The following is a 21635-nucleotide window of genomic DNA, read 5'->3' on the forward strand; positions in this document are numbered from 1 at the left end:
GGATGCTACTCAGGGCTAGGGTCATACTTGCCTGGGCTACAAGATCGGATAGCTCCTCCATGTCTCTTTTTATGTAGTCCAGGGAGGTACGTCTCAGGTCATTCACACCAACATGGACAATGACAGTGTCATATTTGCACTTGTTGTGGAGTGACCTGAGTGCATGCGTTATGTGGTGGATCCTGGCACCTGACAAGCAGCTGACAGTAACTTTCCCCTTGTTTAGCATGGTGAGTGGAACATCTGTGTGCCTGACTTAAGAGTCACCTATGACTAGAGTGTTGGGTACTTTGTTATGCCTTATGGGCTGTGGTTGACAGGCACACTGAATATGTGGGCTGTGTGTCATTTGGGTTGTGTAGGGGGGTGGAGTTTGCTTGCGTTTCTGCTTTGGAGGTCCCCGATGCTTGGGCAGGTTTTTATCGAGAGCCTCCGCGAATGTAGGTGTGTGTTTTGTGTTTGTGTGTGTGTGTTTTGGTGGTGTAGGTTTTGAGGGACTATGTGATGAGTGTGGTGTGGTGCAAGTGTTTACCTTCTCCTCTTGACTGTCTAGTCCAGTCTTGGGTGAAGAGAGCTTTGCTTCCAGTTTGGTTATATAAGTGCATCTCTCACAGGTTGTAGTGTTGGGTTGTAGGAGGAAAGGGTTGTCTGTATATATGAGGCAATTGCTGCATTGCCCCAAGATGCCCAGATTCATCAGGTAGACAGGAGAAATCACCACGAGCTGACCCTTAGACATGCCTGGACAGGTACGTATTTATTAAGTACTAAAAACTGCTTTCCTCTAGACAAGTGAGGAAAGTTGAGCGCTGTAGTAATTTGCAGCTTATTTGGTGCTTACAACGAGTTTTGAACAAGTGCTGAGTTCAAAGAAACGGATTTGAGTGCTGAAACTAGAAAACTGGCTAGTTCTAAGAAACAAAGTTAAGCTAGAAGGCTTCCATCTAACACAGAAAGGCTTGGGGGCTCAGAAGCCTACAGTCTAGACTACTTACAGGAAAGGCAGGAAACAAGCTTAAAATGTTTTTCTTTCTTTCCCAGATGTTCTCTTTGTACACAGTAGGAGTGCCTGAAATCAGAATATGATCTCACTGCACTCAGTTGAGTGAGCAAATGAGATGGGCATAGGAGGATCCGAGCACAAATTTACAAGAGGGGCGGGCAGTTTCAAAGCCACCAAGATTAACACCAAAAGAAAACCAGGGAGGATGGGTGGGAAACTAACTGAAAAAACAGAGTTAAAACTTCCAGTTCAGTTAATATTCATTGCAACACAAATAAATCAATTAAAAGGCTGCAGCATTTGAAAAATGTGCAGATAAAAGGAACTTAAATTCTCTTATACGTCCAGTTGAATACAGCTAGATCTTAGCCGGCCAAAGCTCAGGTTTTAAGGTTTCTTCTTCTGAAGTGGAATGAACTCTTTTCAGCTTAAGTGTGGAAGAAGAAAGAGCAGGTTAGAAAGACTGGAAAGACTGAATGGCTTTGATTAGTCCTTGAGCAAAACCAATCCTCCTGACTTCCCCTTCAATGGGAGAGGGTAGCACAAGGCAACAAATGCAAAATCTGTGCGCGCTTCCTGGCAGTGTCCAGAGACACTGTCTTCAGTCTTGGGTTGAAGCTACAAGTCTGACCTCCATGAGCAACACGTAGTCATCTTCCATCACAAGAATCTTTTGGATACTTCCCTCACTCTCAAATAAAAAATGAATCTCACTTCCCAGCTCATTTCACCAGCCGAATTGTCTGGCCAGACATGAGAGTTCTGGGCCATAGTGGCCTTCAAAAGGAACATGCTAGAGGGCTCTGGAGAAAAAGACACATGGACCAAAGGCTGCAAACTATGCCTCAGTAGAGTAGTCAGCCACAGACCATGAATAAAGTTGCTGACCACTCCCAACTTTTTTTTTTGTTTAACAGAGTTGGAAGGTCCTCTACGGGGGAAGCAGATGACATTGGCTACTTGAGCAAAGTCTCCAAGACATTTTCCAGACAATTAAGTGTGCACCTGATGATTTTCTGGATAAGACACAGGCAAATAAAACAACCTGACATTGTATCTGCCCACAAACAAAATGCACCTGAACTGGAATTCTTTATAAGGGATTTACAACCCACAATTACACTTGCCTTTGCTGATGGACATAAGCAAAGATTCAAAATAGAACTATAGAGAAAACTGCAGGGTCTCAAACTAGGTAGTTATTTGCTTGATAATAACATTTAGGTAAAGCCAACCACAATCTAACTAATGGCAAGAAAGTTCCATGTTTTAAAATGTTCAAACATTCCCCTTTACTAGCACATCATCTCATGCTAAGGGCAGATATATGGTACACAATGAAAGAGTCTGAAAGCTTAATAAGCTGTCCAGATGTATAACAGTTTTAAAAGGGTATCTCCCATATGTAATGGTTACTGGAACAGTGAGCTAATGAGAAACATAGATCTCGGTCACAAACCATCATCAGTACCCAAAGGATAGTTAATTCTGAAGTTGGGTCAGGTCCAAAACTTAGCCACACAGCAGCTAAGAGTGGTTCAGCACTGAAGGAGGTAGATTGCAAAAGGTTTTGGGTGTTGAGAAAGGTAAGAAGCAGGCCACCTGATGAGGGTTTACTTGGTGCTAAATAGGCCAGAAGAAACATTAGGGCTGCATCAAAACAGACAGATTAAACCCAGGTCATAATCAAGGAAACATCTCACCGACATGCAGGCAGAAACTTTTACAATGGACACCAAAGCAGTTGGATGTTGAAGGCAAGCAAAAAGATTCACTCTAAGACCCTGCATCAGACCTGTGAACAAGGTCCTAGTGAAGGAGATAAAAGTAGTCTCTGAATCCCCTAAACAAGGACCTAGTGAGGCAGAACAGGGTCCAGAAATTCCTGCATCAGACCCTTAAAAGTCTTAGGAGAATACCAATTACGATAACTCCAAGGGAGCACAGACCACAGCTGACAGTGAAGCACAGTCCAGGCTGGTGAGATGGTCTGTAGAATTCTGTTCTGATCAACACAGAACAAGTCAGAAAAGTCTGTGCAAGAGTAAGGTTATATAAAAACAGCAACATCTGTCCTTTACAAGGCTAGAACATGAAAGGTAGTACACTCCTGTAGTACACACATCAATCACCTTCCAGCTAAAGAAAGAAGGCATGCACAGACAATAGACTCGTAACATTTTAGGAAAAGACAGAAGTGTTCCTCTAAAATGAGACCACCACACTGAAAAAATGAAGTTCAAAGACAGAAAATTTGCATGCAATACAGTTTCCTCCTAGTAACTTAGACAAGTTTCCACCTCTCCCCACAGATCAGAAAGGTTGGGGGCTAGACCTAAAGAACCAGTTAACCATTTTCAGATACAACCCCCCCCCACACACACACACCACTCACCGTATGGGAGGGGAAGAAAAAGAAAGAGTGGTCCAAGGAGATATCAACAGTTTTAGAAATTGTCACCCCAGACGCTTTGCTGCTACTTTACGAACCAAGGAGCAAGACATTATTACTACAGATAATTGTGTTTACAACCGCAGAGGATTTAAAATTTTCAATTATGGCAATTAAAATATTACTTTCTCACATTTTTCCCTTTTTAAAAAAGGGTTTGTTTCAAATGTTCCAGATATTTCAGATCTTTTAATAGAACTTAAACTTTTCACCCGTAAACTTAATTTTGCAGTTTTGTTTAATGAACAAAAAAAAATGGTCAATTTGAATACTAACAATTTTTTTGAGAAAGAAAAGCTTTTTTAATTCTCCATTAAATTCTATTTCTACATTTGAGAAGTGTTGCACACAGGATTAATATGGGTTATACAAGAACAAAAAAAATACTTTTTTATAATTTAAAAAAGAATTGCACACTCAATGAGTTAAAAAACACCACCACTATAAGGGTTATGAAGTCAGACAAAGGTGGTAGAGTAGTGATTGTGGGCAAAATAGATTTAAGCTCGAACATGTCTAGATACGTCTAGATAGAGCCAGTGTCAATGTACAAAATACAGCACATAAGAAAATTGATATGTTTTTGAAAGACTGCTTATCACAAGAGATTATTCACTTAGATTTATAAATTTCTTAATATTAAATATCCTGCAATGCCAGTAGTTTTCGGTATGCCTAAAGTCCATAAGGACATCAGGAATCCCCCTTACAGACTTACTGTTTCGGCACAGGGATCCAAAACTTATCCCTTAGCTACCTTTATAACTCAAATACTAAAGAACATATTAAATTCTGTAGAATACATCTTAAAGGATTCCTGGTATTTTTTTGTGAAGTTTAAGCAAGTTTCATTTGAAGAAAACTATATATATATATATATATATATATATATATATATATATATATATATATATTTTAATAATTGAGGCATTTATTTTCGTGCATCTCTCACAGTAAAGGATCAGACCCATTTCAAGCAGCCATATTAGAATTTACCCAATTAGACAACAGTACCATTTTTTTTGACAGATTTGTTAGAAATAGTTCTCAACAACTAAATGTATTTCAAAGACTAATATTTTAAGCAGATACAAGGGCTGGCCGTGAGTTTAGCATGCACTCATATATGCTAATTTAATAATGTAGGAGAAGGAATTTGCTTGGAACTCAATTTACTCTAATTACTGCAGACTATTTCCGATTTTTGTATGATGTGTTCATTTTATGCATAGACATATATCAAGAGATTGTATCACTAACAGCACTACTGATTTTTTGAAATTTACCTTGAATATTAGATAAAGGCAAAGTTAATTACCTGGATGTGTGTATAGCAAAAAAAAATTCTACTCTGAAAAATTACGAGTCTACCATCCATAGAAAGGATACTTTTTCCAACAACTATTTACATTTTAGCAGCTGCCATCCACACACCAGTAAAAAGGGTGTGATTAAAGGACAATTGGGTTAGGGTAGCAATAATGTACTCTAATTTAGATTTACTTATAGAAGAATATGACAAAATAGCAAGTATATTCTTAGAAATAAGTTATCTTTACAATTTAATACATGAGGAATGTGCTGAGGTTACAAGACCTTGGGGGCCTAAATTTACCCCGATCCTTGCTAGTGGAATTAACAACAACTAACAGACACCTACATCTGAGGTTAATAGAAAATTATGTCTTACCATAACTTGGCATCTGTGTTATCAGTCTTCATTCCTCCTCAAGACTGGGTCTTGGATCCGACCCTCAGGTCTGGCTTGGACACATTTTCCAGACTTGCATCTGACTCTTATTTATTATTTATTTATTTATTTATTTCCAGTTTGATAACCGGGGAAGTCCACTGGGCCCGAAAGCCCGTTTTCAGTGGAGGCCCGGGGAGAAAAGCTCCATGATAATACATTACACACAAAAACACAGCAGAACAGATCTAAACTAATACACACAAAAACACACTCTGTTCTAATAGCATAATACTTTAACAATTTCCAAACAAGAATGAGGTGCATTGGGCACTATACATAAGAAAAAGATATATTAGTGCAACTGTGAATGTTAGTAAAGTAGGAAAGGAAAGGAAATTATAGATAGAGTTTGAATGCAAGAGCAGGGATGCATAGGAGAAACGAAGAAGAAGCAAAGAAATTAAAGGAGAGGTGTCAGAAGAGGATAGAAAAAGAACAGATAACTAATGTTCAAATTGTGGTTGAGTCCAGGAGACCACCTTGAGAAAAAAGTCAAAAGATTTAAGGTGAGAGTAAGAGTTTGCTAATTCACCATCCATAGAGAAGGCCTTAATACAGAAAAAAGAAAAGTACAGTTTTGTACCTACCATAAATGTAGATGTTCGAGGATTCCCTTGCTGCAGTCCTGACAATCGGAGTCTTTTCTTGCCCCAGATGTCAGAAGACCCAAAAGACAAGTCCCAAAACAACCTGCACCAAAAACATGTACAATATATACAGTAATATATACAAAAATATATGCATTTAAACTCACCTACACAACCACCCTGAAACACAGAGGAACATCTACATTTATGGTAGGTACAAAACTGTACTATGTTCTTCGCCTTCCCTTGCTGCAGTCCTGACAATTGGGTAGAATCCCAAAGCAGAGGTAAGGGAGGCTGGCAAATTATAAAGTAGCAGGAGCTGACAACATGCCTTGTAAAACAGCTGTGGCAAAACCAGCTCTAGTCTTAGAGTATATAGGCAGGTGATAATGCCTAGAGAAAGTATGCACTGAAGTCCAAGTAGCTGCTTCCAGAATATCCTTAGTTGCCACCCCCCTTAGAAATGCTGTTGAAGTGGCAGTAGCCCTAGTGGAATGAGGCCTAATCCCAGCTGGAACCTCTTTGCCATGATGGGAATAACAAAATGCAATGCAAAAGCCAATCCACCTAGAAATAGTTTGTTTTGACACAGGCTTGCCCTGTGAACTTAAAGCAAAAGAAACAAGTAACTGCTGAGACTGCCTAAAATCTTTAGTCCTGCTCAAATAATAACGCAATTGCCTGTGTACATCTAAAGTGTGCAAAATCTTTTCCCTTTATTTTGAGGATCTGCAAAAACGTAGGCAAATGAATAGTTTGGTTTAAAGCCACACTAGAAACCACCTTAGGCATAAAGGAAGGATTAGTACGTAATGATACCCTGTCCTTATGGAAAATCAAAGGGCTCTACTGCCATAAGGGCCTGCAACTCAGACACCCTTCTTGCAGAAGTAATAGCCAACAGAAAAGCAGTCTTCCATGACAAATATTTCAATTCAGCAGTAGCTGCAGGCTCAAAAGGTTGTAGAGTAAGTTTTTCCAACACAAAATTGAGATCCCAAGCAGGAGTAGGGGGGTCTTATATTCTTTGCCCCTCTAAGAAACTGCTTGAACAAAGGATGCGAAAACAAAGGTGGGTCACAATCATAGTGAGCTGAAATTGCTGCAGCATGAATCTTTATGGAAGAGAAAGACAAACCTTTGTCCAATAATTCAGTAAGATATTGAAGAGCCACACTCAAATTAGGCTCTGAAATCTCCAAATTTTGCTGTACTCCAAAATAAAAATCTCTTCCATTTCTCTCCTAGTACTAGGCCTTCTAGCTTCCAAAATCACATTTAAAACTTGTTGAGGAAGCTGAGACCTACCATGCTTCAACACAGAATATGCCAAGCTGTGAGATGAAGAGAGTGAAGCTTGACATTGAGCAGATGACCGTCCTTCTGAGATAACAGATGAGGAATCAGAGGTAAAGGCCATGGAGGCTTCTTTACAAGACTCCTTAGAAGTGGGTACCAGTGTTGCCGAGGCCAATCTGGAGCTATCAAAATCATCCTTGGCCTGTCCTGTCTGACCTTTAGTAATACCTTTGGAAGAAGAGGTAGAGGTGGAAAGGCATAGACATGAAGGTTTTTCCAACTGAAAGACAGAGCATCCACTTTCCAAGCTGTGTGATGAAACCCAATACTTTGGCAGCTGGTGGTTTAGTGGAGAAGCGAACAGATCTATGTCTGGAGTTCCCCATGACACTGTCAATTTCTGAAATACATGAAGATCCAGTTTCTGGGGATCCATGATTCGTCTGCTTAATACATCTGCTAGGGAGTTCTGTGCTCCTGGCAGAAACCTTGCCTGAAGAGTCAGTTGCAGGCTTAACGCAGTCTCCCATAAAATCATTGCTTGCCTGCATAGAGGATAAGAATGTGTACCCCCTTGCTTGTTGATGTACCACATGACAGTTGTGTTGTCTGTCAGAATCAACACCTGCCCTGGAAGAAGTAACTCCTTGAACGCCATCAATGCAAACTGGACTGCTAACATCTCCTTCATGTTGATATGTAGATGCTGTAGTCTGGCAGGCCACTTGTCTTGTATCCACTTTCCATTTAAATGAGCTCCCCAAGCAGTGTCCGAGGCATCTGTCGTTAAAATCCAGAGAGTCCCTTGTTTAGGTGACATTCCTGAGCCCACCACAAGAATTCCTTTTGAAGGCAAGGTATTATTTGAATGACAGTGTCCAAATCTTGGCAGTGCTGTGTCCATACATTTTTGAGATACCATTGCAGCTTCCTCATATGCAGTTTGGCATTGGGAAGCACCAGAATACAAGATGCCATGAACCCTAATGCTTGAAGGACTGTCCTTGCAGTCAGCACGGACTGATGAGATAGTTGATGGAAGTAAAGTAACAGACTCTTTTGTTTGTCCGGGGTTAAAAAGGCCATCTGGGCTGCTGTATTCAGTCTCACACCCAGAAAGCACATGTCTTGGGAGGGTACTAGACTGGACTTTATTTCGTTCACAGAATACCCTAGGCATCTTAGCACTGCTATGACATATTCCAGATACTGTAGAAGGTGTTCCTTTTCTTGAGCCAGAATCAGGCAGTCGTCCAAGTAAGGATAAATTTGAATGCCTTGAAGCCTGAAGTAAGCTATCACTGGAGCCAGAACCTTTGTGAATACTCTGGGCGCAGTAGATAAGCCAAAGGGCAATGCAGAGAACTGATAATGAAAATCTCCAGTTAGATACTTTCTGCAACTTAGCCTTATGGGCACATGAAGGTAAGCTTCCTTGAGATCCAAAGTTACCATCCAGTGATCCTTGCCCAGCAGAGGTAACAGTTGCTGTAACGTCAACATCTTGAACTTGGGAATGTCCAGATAAGTGTTGAGGATAGATAAATCCAAAATTGGTCTCCACGTGTTCCCCTTCTTTGGTACTAGGAACAGGCGAGAATAAAACGAAGCCCCTTTCTGACACAGGGACTGGCTGAATAGCCCCTATCTGGAGTAACTGAGAAACTTGCTTGTGAGCCTCTTTTCTTTGTGGAGGAGGAACATCTGGCATGCCTTTGAAAGGGGGCATTGTGTGGAAATAAAATCTGTACCGTGATGAATGATATCCAGCACCCATCTGTCTTGAGTGATTAAATCCCAATTTTCTTTGAAAAGAGACAATCTTCCTCCCAAAGGAGCTGCCAGACGAGAGTCCACTGGCAGCTGAAAAGGCAGGTCATTGGTTCTGCTTACGAAAGGACTGACCCCTGCCCTCACCAGAAGTCTGAGCAGGTGAACTGTCTGATCTAGGCCTAAAGAACCTTGAGCCCTGCCCCTACCTAGACCTACCCCTAGACTGGGAACCATAAGCAGGATATGTCCACCCCTTAGCAGGCCAATTTCTACTAAACTGGAGGCTGCACCTGCAAAAATCCTTAACAGTCTGCATAGACTTAGCTTTGTCCTCCATTTTCTTTAAAACTGCTTCCACAGGCGGTCCAAACAACACATCAGACTGTAAAGGAGCATCCAAAATCCTAGTCTTAACATGCTCAGCTAAATTCTGATCCTTCAACCATGCATGTCTGCGAAGAACAGAACTAGTAGCAGCCACCCTCGAGGAGGCCTGAACAGCATCAAAACCACACTGCAAAGAATGCTTACCCACTTGTTCAGACACATGAACCAAATCCAGCAATTCTTTACACTCAATACCTTCCGCCAAAGCATCCACCTTAGATTTCAATTGTGAAAGGATATAATTCTGATATTTCAGCATATGAAATTGACAATTCAACGCCCTCATGGCTAGAGTGGAAGAAGTATATACTTTCTTACCCCACCTATCCAAAGCCCTTGCCTCTTTATCAGAGGGTACAGGATTTTTAACCACAGAAGCTTTAACACCTTTAGGCCCCTGAGAAACAGTTTCTGGGTCCGCCTGGGACTCTTAAACAAATACTTATGAGCTTATAATACCTATCAGGCTTAACAGGAGCAGGAGGCAAGGAATCAGGGTTCAGAGAAGCCTCTGCAAAACATCCTCCACCACATTCAACACAGGAGGAATAGCTAAAGGCCTATGCTGGGGCAAAACAAGAATTCCCTAAGCCTTTTCTGGAGTCAGAGTAATCTTGGCCTTCCCATTTAAAGTGCTCCCTCATGGAGTGAAGAGTCTCTGAAAATGAAAAATCCTCAGGAGGAGAAGCTGAAGGAGTGGAATCATCCACATCAGAATCAGAATAAGTAGGAAACTCTTGCAAGTCTTCCACAGAAGACTCTGAAGCCTGTGAACACTGTTCAAAACTATCAAACTCCTGTTCCACCCTTGGCCTCTTATCAGGTGGGGCATAGAACCTCTAATCAAAGTAATCAAATCTTCTGCCATTTAAAGCATATGTTTCTTAGGCACAGAGCCGAAATGCTAGGAGAAGCCCCTACAGAAGCTGAACTTGGCCTTCCTCTAAAAGAAGCTTTGGCAACAGAAGGAGAGGCCCTAACTACCTTGGGAAGAGAGGGAAGAACAGTTACCTGAGAAGCCCCTCAGCCTGGCCTACCTCCTGAGAGGGCACATCCTGTAACAGTAAAGTATCTGCCTGAGACTCCATAGAGACTCCTGGCAAAACCTCTGGCTCCTGAGCCTTCTAAAGGACCGACTTCCGGGACTGCCGGTTCCTCACCCTAGACTTCACTGTTTTGTCCTTGCGCTTCTTAGATGAAGCTACGCCGGAGCATCCGACGGCATATTAGCTTCCCAAACACTAACCTAGCACAATCAAGCCTCCTCTTAATAGTGCGCTTGTTAAATCTAGCACAAGAGCGGCAACCAACAACGCCGTGCTCAGGCCCTAAACAAGGTATACACAATGTATGATAATCCCTATGTATCTGCTTCCCACAAGAAATACAGTTATTCACTTTTTCTGACATCCGGTTAAATACTGAGGCAAGAAAAACCAAAATGTTCAGCCAACTCTGTATTCGGTCTGAAACTCCAAAATCTCAGAACGCCAACCTGCACTCGCAAAATTGCTTCTGCATCGGACCATGCGGCAAAAGACTGAGGAAATTACGCCGGTCATGCGTTGACGCCAGTCTAAGGCGCCATGACCTCTGGTATTCGGGCCGACTGGGACGCGGACTATACCCGATTGTCAGGACTGCAGCAAGGGAAGACGAAGAACATTGGAGGCTCAGACTTGAGATACAAGTGTCCCACAATCTTCCTTAGATCCTCTAGAAGAATAAGGCAGGGGAATGGTTGTGTGGGGAAGATGGACAACACAGATCCCAAGTTATGGCAAAACATAACTTACTAATCTGATGATGTCCTCTTCATTCCTCCTTATGATTGGGTTAGGTTCCCCAGCTACATGGTTCTTGGGTGGCCCTTATGGAAGAATGTGCCGGAGTACTGTTGAGCCAAAGGAAGCCCTGCTTCTAGATACAATATCAAATTCGCAGTGCGCAACAAAAGTGTGATTGTTTGACCAGGTGGCTGCCACAAAAATATCATCAATGGAAATCCTGGATGAAAAGGCAGAAGTAGCAGCCATAGTTCTAGTAGAATGCACTCTTGGAGGGCGAGATAATTCTAAGCCTCTCTGAGAATAAATGAATTGATACAGTCAGTGATCCATTTTGGCCAGTGTGATTTTTGACACTGCTCAACCTAATTTGTTAGCAAGAAGGCTACAAACAATTGGTCTTACCTTCCTGTGCTTTGTTCTATGCATATAAAAAAGCAGTTGTCTATGAACAGCAAGAAGATGCAGAATCTATTCTGCATTGTTGGAAAAAATACCGATAACTCAATACACTGAATGTTGCATTCCATGCCTACTTTAGGCATAAAGGAGGGACTGGTATGCAGTGAAACCGTGTCTTTATGAAAGATCATGTATGGAGATTTGAAAGATAATATATGTAGCTCAGAAATTGTTTTCACTGAAGTACTGGCTAATAAAAAGATCTTCAGTGACAAAAACTTCATGTCACAACTGGATGCTGGTTTGAAAGGTCTGAGTCTAACTCTGCAGCATGACAGTGAGCAAAGCTCTCAACTTTCCATCTCCAAAATGAGGAACACTAGCCCTTATAATGTGGAACATATGGTCAAAATGTGGAACACATACTAAAGGCTTATTAACAACTTCATCAAGTGTGGTCATAGGATGGTTAAAACATGGTGGTTTTACTTATAATAAAGATCTTTTAATGAATTAATATGATTCATTTCTATTTACCGTGGATATCAGTTAAAATATTCTTAACACTGAATCTGTGACAGAGCCTTTCCATGTGGAACTTTGAAGAACAAACTTAAGACCTCAAATGTGGTACATTCTTCATAATGAGGTACACTTGAGATGTATGATTGTGAGGTTCCAAGGTGGGGAAGGATTTTTAGTGGGGGATCTCAGCAAGAATTTATCTTTCATAAACACTTTGCATAATCTAAAAGAAGACAAGACACAAGATTGGCTAGCCATAAGAAAATTAGAAACTGCAGCTAGCTGAAGTTTGATGGCAGACAAACTTCCTCCTTTCTTAAACAGGGCACTAAGAAAAAGCAAAACATCAGAGACTGGTGTTCAGAAGGGATCAGCATTTTTACTTGCAGCCCAAAAAACAAACCTTTTTGATTTACTGTTGTAGGCTTTTAGTTGAAACCTTTTGTGAGGCTAACAGGATGCTACGAACCGGGAAAGCAAGCCTGGACTGTCAACTATGGTTGGAAGTGGAGAAACCATGAGGACAGCTTGAATGCATGACGATTGGGGTGCTGCAATCCTGATGAGTGAGAGAGGAGGTCCTGTTCTGGGGCTCCAGTATCCACAAAGGACATTTTGGAGGAGACCAGAGGAAGGGAAACCACACCTGTCGAGTCCAGAAGGGGGCAATGAGGATGACTGAGCTCTTCAGCTTGCTTGGCTTCTGAAGAAACTTTGGGATCAGCAGAAGAGGGAGATAGGCATAAAGGAGGCCTGGGAGCCAATCATGTGCCATGGCATCCTTTGGGGACTCCAGTGGAGGGGGGGGATCAGAACAAAGAATTCACTGAACTTGTTGCTGAAGGGAGAGGCAAAAAGGTCACAACAGGGCTGACCCCAACGGTTGAAGATCATGCTCACCACTGACTGATTCACAGAGCACTCATGTGGAATTAGGATAGAGCTGCAGAGTCTGTCCACCAGCTCCTTGGTTTTCCCCAGAATGGGAGTTGCAACCAGAAGGTGGTCTGAAGATATCATCCATTCCCACACCCTCATGGCCCCTCTGAACAAAGAGTAAAAACAGGTTCTCATTTGTTGATGAACCAGATTGCTGACATGTTGTCTATGTGAACTGCAATGTAATTAAATGAAAAGGTGCTTCAAAGTATTAGTTTAAGGGTGTGCACACTTATGCAACCAGCTTATTGTATGTTTTTTATATTTTTTTCCCTTAACAGACTTGTTTGTTTTTCAATTGAACTGTACAGGTTATAGGTCACATTAAAGGTGGGAAAGGTTTTGAAATGATTTACTGTGGTCTCATTTTTTTATATCACAAAAACCTGGCATTTTAACAGGGGTGTGTACACTTTTTATATCCACTGTGTGTGTGTTATATTATATATATGCCTAGATATAATATATATATATATATATATATATATATATATATATATATATATATATATATATATATATATATACACACACACACACACACACACACCTATACATATTTTATTTTATTTTACATTTGTTAACCGGAAAAGTCCGACTGGATACATATCCATTTTCAGCGGAGGCCCGGGGAGAAAAGCTCCATGTTATGAAAAATTTAGTAACAATAAAAATGTAGGTTACAAGATATCTAAAATTTAACCATAAATCTATTTACAAAAGTTTAGTAACACTTAAAGAAACAAATGCAGGTTACAAAGATCTCTAGAAAGTTAACAATAGGTCAAAGACAAAAGTCATATATAGGTTTCATATAGATAGGAAATAAACATTGTTGTTGAAGCAGTAAATACAGGGAAATCAATCTTTTAAGAGAGGTGTGTCTGTAAGCTAAGCATTTTAATTAGAAAGTAAGAAAGATAAAATAGAGAAGGTAGTTTAGGTTGGAAGGATTTTAATTAGTGTGGGCAGAATAGTAAGTTATAGAGGGAGAAAAGGGTAATCACATTTGTGAGCCAAATTTGGGTTAATGGTTTCTTGGTGTGTTTTTGAGTTAGTTGGGGTTTAGTTATGAGCACGACTATTTTTTGACTACCTCAGTCACATTTTTGTATAGTTTAGTCAGGGTTTAGACATGGACATAGCCAGACTCTGTGCATGTGTGTCTTTAGAGATATTTTGAATTGAGGCAAGGAGCTGTTAGTGGTTACTTCTGGGGGAAGGGAGTTCCATTTTTTTCCAGCAGAGTTGGAAAACAATGAATCTCCAGCTGAGTTGTTGGCTTTGGTCGTTTGTACTAGCATTCTGATGGATGAGCGGAGGGATGTTAGGTTTTTATAGGGGGTAATAATTTTAGTTAGAATCCGGGTACTGGTAAGGTTGGTAGAGGATTTTATGAATAACTATGAGTTGGTTATAGTATATTTGATTGTGTAGTTTTAGCCAGCCTAATCTGTGAAGATTATGACAATGGTGGGTTCTGTATGTGGAGCCTGTGGCAAATATCTTGCTATATTGTTATAGAAGCTGGTGATTTTGTTGCTGTTTGATTTAGATAGATTAGTGAGGATGGGTGAGGCATAGAGAAGAGAAGACAGAAGATGTGTGCGAGCTATGGCGTTCTGGCAGTTGGGGTTAGAAATTTCTTTATCCTATACATGGAGCCTATGTTTTATTTACTGTTTTTATGGTTTTGTCTATATGGGCATTATAATTCAGATCATCAATGATTATACCTAGTAGTTTAGTGTTTGGTTCAGGAGAAATTACGGTGCCATTGTTTGAAGAGACTGTAATTACTGGTGGTGTTAGCTTACGGGTGGGGGAGAAAAGTAGTAGTTTGGTTTTGTTTGGGTCAATAGGAGAAGATGATTATTAAGCCAGTTCTCTACTTTGTTAAAGGTAGTCTGGGTTAGGGACTGTAATTCTGTGGGTGTAGAGGCAGTGCACATTAGTGTAGAATCATCTGCGTACTGTATGGAAGTTGCCTGTGGTATAACTTTGGGCAGATCATTGATGAATACAGAGAAAAGAAGGGGACCCAGAATAGAACCTTGGGGTACTCCAAGGGTGACAGGTAGAAGGGGGGATAGATTTTCTTTCCACAAGACAGCTTGTTGTCGACCATTCAGGTATGAGTGGAACCAGTTACATACTGGGTTATCTATGGACAGCGATTTGAGAGAGTCTAAGAGTAAGTTGTGATTTACCATGTCGAATGCTTTTGATAGATCGAGGAAGAGGGCAGAGGAGAGCAGGTTTTGATTACGGTTGTGATTTATTGTGTGAGAGAAGGAGAGAAGGGCAGTGGTTGTACTGTGGGCTGGTCTGAAACCGTGCTGGGATGAGGCTAGGAGAGAATTGTGAGTAAGGTGGGCTAATAGTTGCTTCTGTATGCATTTCTCCATTATTTTGGCTTGGGGAGATAGTATGGTGATAGGTCTATAATTAGAGAGTTCCATGGAGTTACCTCCTTTATGAAGTGGATGAATGTGAGCGATTTTCCAAATAGAGGGGATGTAGGATTCTTGGATAGTACGATTGATTAAGATGGAGATGGGGTAAGCTATTACTTTAGTGGCCTTTTGTAGGAATTCTGTGGGAAGTAGGTCGGCTGCAAGGGTGGTAGGTTTTAATTTCTTAAGTAAAGATTTGAGTCTGTGGGGATAGGCTCAAATTTTATGGGTGGGGGGTTGATATGAGTAGGTGAGATTGTAAAAGAAGAGGTGGGAGATAGATTATTGGTTAGGGACTTGACGGTTTTAGTGAAAAAAGTGTTAAAGGTATTTGCTACCGATTCAGGGGGTACTTGTAAGGTTGATGAGGGCAGAAGATTCACCTGGGTGGAGCAGCTTAGTCAGACCTGACCAGAATCTTTGAGGCTGATTTTGGTGCTTTTGCTGGTTTTGCTGTAAACTGAAATAGTAGTTTTGCTTGTCTAACACAACAGATCTTGCAGATTCATTTCTTATGTGTTTGAATGTTATGTGGGCTTGGGGGGGATTTGGTGGCTCTCCATGAGGTCCATGCTCTATTTCTAGTAGTAAGTTTTTGTCTAGTAGTTAGCCATGGCGCTATTTTGTTTTTGGTTATGATTCTACGTGTGGGAGCATACCTGTCTAAGATGGCTAGAAATGTGGTGTTGAAATCTGAAACTGTTTGGTCAAGGGGTAGTGTTTTAAGATTGGCCCATTTGCAAAAGCTTAGATCAGTTTGGAAACTATTTAGGTTAAAGTCTTTTGTGTACCCGAGGGTTTTAAAGGTGGTTTTGGTGGGGCATGTCTTCTCTTTTTCTAATTATGTAGGTTAGGAGGTGGTCGCTCATGTCCTCAGGTAGGGTGCCTGCTTTGTAAAGATGAGGTTTGTTATTTATTAAGATCCAGTCTATAATGCTTTCCTTTTTATTAGATTTGTTGATTCTGGTGGGGGTAGTAATAATTTGGGAGAAACCATGTAAGTTAATATGGGTGGTTGGGAAGTGTGCTGAACAAGTTGTCCAGTCAATGCTGAAGTCTCCAAAGTATGATTGTTTCTTGGGGTGGGTGGAGGATAACCATTGGAGTGTGCTTTCTAAGGTGTTTATGTTATTGCCTGGAGGAATATAACTACATACTATCTTTATAGATTTGTTTTTGTTAAGTTGAATTCTTGAGATTAATGTTTCGGTGTTGGTAGTTATTAGGTCAAGTGGGGTGCTAATTGTAGATAACTCTAGACAGGATTTATATAGGATGGCTACTCCGCCTCCTTTTCTCCCTTTACGGTCAAGTCTTCTTATATTGTAGTCTTATTATATATTTAATCGTTGGAATTTGTTTAAAATGGACCCCAAAGTACACCAGACAGTGGGTCCTAAACCACTATTCACTTACAAAATGGAGAAGACTCTCAAATTTGTATTTGAGCATTAAGCAAGTGCCCACACATTTAACAGCATTAAGCACTACTGGAGGATGGAAATATGGAACTTGCAGACAATGTGAATATTTATTAGAAGATGAGTATTTTATGTACATAGACCAAAAGATTAGGTTGGTTAAAGGAAATTGTACTATCAAAGGGGTAATTTATTTTGCTGTATGTTCTGGATGTAACAATTTCTACGTAGGGAAAACAAAACATAGTTTTGTAAACATATTTACCAACACAACTGTGACATTTCCAAGAAAAATTTAAATAGTTCTTTGTTTAAACACACTTTGGTATGTCATAACTATAACAAAATTATCTTTTTGGTATTTTGGAAGTTATTCCAGCAAACATAACAGGGGAGACTGGGGAACATATTTAGAAAACAGGGAACTCAGATGCCAAATAAAGCTACACGCCAAGTTCTCCAGGCATAAAAGGACAAGTTTCCATACTTCCTGCACTCAAGTTAAAAGCTTCAAAATTATGGCTACAAGTACTATTGAGGCAATGCTTTGCAGAAATGAATAGATTTTTTATGAGTGAAAGCATGACTTATTGTATTCTTAGAGTACACCTTGCGGTTATTTTAACAGACACAACATTGTTTGTGTTTGAATGGTAATGCATTTTTAACATGTTATTTGACTACTGCATTTTTAAATATATTTATTAAGTCACATGGTAATTAGTTTTACTATTTAAACCATCAGGATAAATAAAGTAATGGTTCTGAAGAAGTCCTTTATGTAATAAGGATGAAAGTTCTTAACCCAACATGTGCTTACAAGTTGTTTTACTATTGTATTTATTAAAACCTTTGTTTTGATACTACTTCTGGTGGTCAGTTCGTTTTGGCTTTGTCGGGAACTTTCAACATGACAAGATTCACTATGCCAGCCAGTATTTATGAGCTCTGGTGTTTCAGATACACAATACAGTCCATAAACTCAACAACATACAATGGAAGATTCTGTGAAGTTATGAGTAAGGAACTCTCCAAATACACAATACATTTAGAAGATAAAACTGTGCAGAACTGCCTAAACATAAGTTTAATTTAACTCACTGCTAAACCATTAAATAAACAAAGGAAAAGCCAAAGGACGTCTTTATCCAAGAAGCAAAATAGTGGGAGGAGTCAATCAAGAAAACAAGAACACTAATGGCTTTAATTCTGAATAACAGAGAGGCTTAAAATAATCAGGAAAAAAAAATCGAGGAAGTGCACATAAGAAAAAAAATAATATAACCAAAAACCCAAGTGATACCCTAAAAGAACTGGTATGACTGCACAGATGTGTGGTACACAATTCTTCCACTCATAGTTGGCATTAACACACATGGTTTGTAAATTACTATTACGGTTTTAAAATAATGTGAAAACATAATATACATAATATTCACTGACTGGACATACCACAATGTAGCAGTGTGCTACACATTATTGTCATGCATTGCTGGACAGCTCCTGGTTTACTATCATTTCTCCGATTGCACTTCATGTTAGTTATTTCAATGAACCATATATGCGAAAAAAAAAAAACGACCGAGACTAAAGCTGAACCGGAAGTGGAGAATGTTGAATTCAACAGAACTCTAACATTCTCCACACTTCTGCAAGTGGTACTACTGTGCAACACACAGCAAAGAATGTTTTTTTGCAGGGGGACAAGCCCCCCTGCTACTTATATATACAAACTCCGAGATCGCACTACAGTGAGGTAAAGGGTACATTTCCCGATCCCGACTATAGTGCGATCTGCATTAAAATGTTGAAATTCACAACAGCAAATGCTGTAGTGCATTCGCTGTTGTGCATTTCAATATTTTTTTTCTGTTTTCATAATCTCGAATTGGGCTTTCGCTACTAATGCAAATCGAACTAAGTCCGATCGCCCTTTTGATAGTAAACCAAAGCTCCTGACTAGACAGATAAATGCACTCCCTGAGTCTATCCTGCATAGTTACAAAACTTTTATTTGACCAGAATATGAACATCTTGGTAGGTAAAACACTTTATTTACTAAATTTGATACATAAACTCAACAATACCATCATCTAATTAACATTCATATTATTTTGCTTTTTTTTTTGCCACACACCATTTGTAGTACAGTAAATCATATGAAATAACTAGTGATATTTCCTAACCTGAAAGAATTCAGGAAGCAAGATTAATCAGTCTCCTGCTATTTGGGACTGACTGAGTTAATGGAATCGTTTTCTAAGCCAAGTTGTTTGGAATATTTCTGACCAATGCAGTCTTACCCATATCATAACATTTAGATTTCACTCCCACATACCTCTTCTAGTCGTCTCCTCTGCTCTTTCTGTTGCTCAATGCGCTTCTGTCGCTCTGCAAGCAACTGCCTCTTGTATTCTTCTTGTTCTCGAAGCTGCTGTTCCTGAAGCAATTGTTGCCTCCTCAAGGCTTCAGACCGCTCCTTATTTTCTTGCTGTAACCTCAGGAAATCTCGCCTAAGAGTAGACTCACCAGGCACATTTACAATAGAACTGTACAGAGACAAAAAGAACACCTTCTTACTCTGGGCAACATACTATTCCCTACCAGTTAAAAAAAACGTAAAACTCCAAAATCTTTACACTGCCACTCCTAATGCAATGCAGCGCATTTTTTAACTGGCATACAAACAAAACAGACAGCTGCAGCTAAGAAGCCTCTACTTTCTACCAACCTCTTTAATCCTAACAGTTTCAAGAAATTGTTTCGTTTCCTGAAACTTTTGTCTCTAGTTGTTATGCAGAGCTTGCAAACATTTTTTTCTATTTCTTTCACTAATCAATCATTTCACAAGGTCACACCAGCTGAGCAATATCAGTCAGCATTAAAGCCCTGAAAAGTACAGTTTTGTACCTACCATAAATGTAGATGTCTGAACTGGATAGCATCTGCAGTCATAACAAATGGGTTGTCCTGTCGTCAGGCAGCCCTTCGGTCGGCCGGATTCCAAAGTCTGGGTCCGGCTTCGGCTGATGTCGCACTTCACCCGACGTCATCTCTGCTGGTCCTCGGGTATAAAGGCATCAGCCGACGCCATTTTCCTCAGTGTTTCTTGCCCCAGATGCCAGTTGCCCTCTTGGAAGGCTAAATTTTGGATAAATGCCAATGTTTCCAAAAAGTAGAAGGCAAACACAAAAAATAAGCATGTATGTACATATATACAAACAAATACAGCATAAGAGACTCCCCCCCCCAGCTAGCTATTAGGAGGGTAAATACCCTAGGAGTACCACAGAGGGGAAGGAGGGTGGGTAATCCTGACTGCAGATGCTATCCAGTTCGGACATCTACATTTATGGTAGGTACAAAACTGTACTATGTCCTTCATGGATGCATCTGCAGTCATAACAAATGGGTAGAATACCATAGCCAAACTAGGGGTGGAGGAAGAAAAATTATGGTGTAGTTAGGATCCCTTGCAGTACAGCAGTGGCAAACCCTGCTCGGGATCTAGAGTATAGAGGTAAATTATAATGCTTGGCAAATGTATGCACGGAGGTCCAAGTAGCCACCTCAATAATGTCCTTGGTTGCCACTCGTAAGAAAGCTGTGGTAGTGGCTGTAGCCCTTGTAGAATGAGGTCTTATGTTCTGTGGAATTGGTTTTCCATGGTAGGAGTAACAGAATCTTATGCAATTTCCTATCCATTTGGAGATTGTCTGTTTGGAAATTGCTTTTCCTTCCCTTCCTGTTGCATAGGCTACTAAAAGCTGGTCAGTTTTTCTGTTACTTTTGGTTCTGTCCAGGTAGTAGCGTAACTGCCTATGTACATCCAAGGTATGCAGCAGTCTTTCCCCCGTGTTCTGTGGATTGGGAAAGAAGGTAGGTAGGTGGATTGCCTGGTTTAAAGACACTCTGGATACCACCTTAGGCATAAATGTAGGATTAGTTCTCATGGACACCCTATCTTGATGGAAGATTAGGAAGGGTTGCACTGCCATTAAGGCCTGTAGTTCAAACCCTCCTTGCTGAGGTAATTGCCAGTAGGAAAGCAGTTTTCCATGACAGGTGTTGCAGATCTGCTGTTGCTGCTGGTTCAAACGGAGGGAGTGTCAACTTTTCTAGCACAAAGTTCAAGTCCCATGCTGGTAATGGTGGTTTCCTAGGAGGTTTTACATTCTTGATCCCTCTGAGGAACTGCCTGAGTAGAGGATGCGAAAAGACAGGTGGATCGAAGCTGTATTCTGCTGAAATAGCTGATGCATGTATCTTGATGGAGGAATAGAACAGGCCTGTATGTAGAAGCTCTGCCAAGTACTCCAGAATGTTAGCAATATCTATGTTCGACACATCTTTTCCTCTTTCAGTACTCCAAATGACAAACCTTTTCCATTTTCCTGCATAGTTCCTTCTTGTTGAAGGTCTGCGGGCTTCAAGGATAATGTCTTTAACCCTTTGGGAAAGGTCTGGGTTAGTTGCTGCTATGTGATGTTCCAGGCGGTCAGCTGCAAGGTTTTTAGGTTTGGATGCATGATGTTGTAGTTGTTCTGAGTTAACATCAAAGGCATTGACCACATTCTATCCCGAGACATGCTCCTCAGCAATGGGTACCAGTGTTGTCTTGGCCAATTCGGAGCTATCAGGATTATCCTTGGACGTTCCTCTTTGATTTTCAGTAGTACCTTGTGCATCAAGGGAAGAGGTGGAAATGCATATGCTGTCAGGCCTTTCCAGCTGAAGGATAGAGAGTCCACCTTCCATGCAAGTGGGTGGAATGTCCTTGTGCAGAATTTTTTGAGCTGGTGATTGAGTGGGGATGCGAATAGATCTATTTGTGGCATTCCCCATTTC

General features: G+C 40.5%; 1 protein-coding gene across 1 annotated transcript in view; it reads right to left on the reverse strand.

The window, feature by feature from the left end:
• MAP4K4 (mitogen-activated protein kinase kinase kinase kinase 4) overlaps positions 1-21635 on the reverse strand; it is a 3343981-nt gene that overhangs the window by 2087378 nt on the left and 1234968 nt on the right. The window contains exon 13 of the mRNA XM_044071965.1: positions 19126-19336. Coding sequence (XP_043927900.1) covers positions 19126-19336 — 211 coding nt within the window. The remainder of the gene's footprint in view (positions 1-19125; positions 19337-21635) is intronic.

The sequence above is a fragment of the Protopterus annectens genome, chromosome 5.part0, assembly GCF_019279795.1.
Source record: "Protopterus annectens isolate FY-2018-M chromosome 5.part0, PAN1.0, whole genome shotgun sequence".
Taxonomy (NCBI): domain Eukaryota; kingdom Metazoa; phylum Chordata; order Ceratodontiformes; family Protopteridae; genus Protopterus; species Protopterus annectens.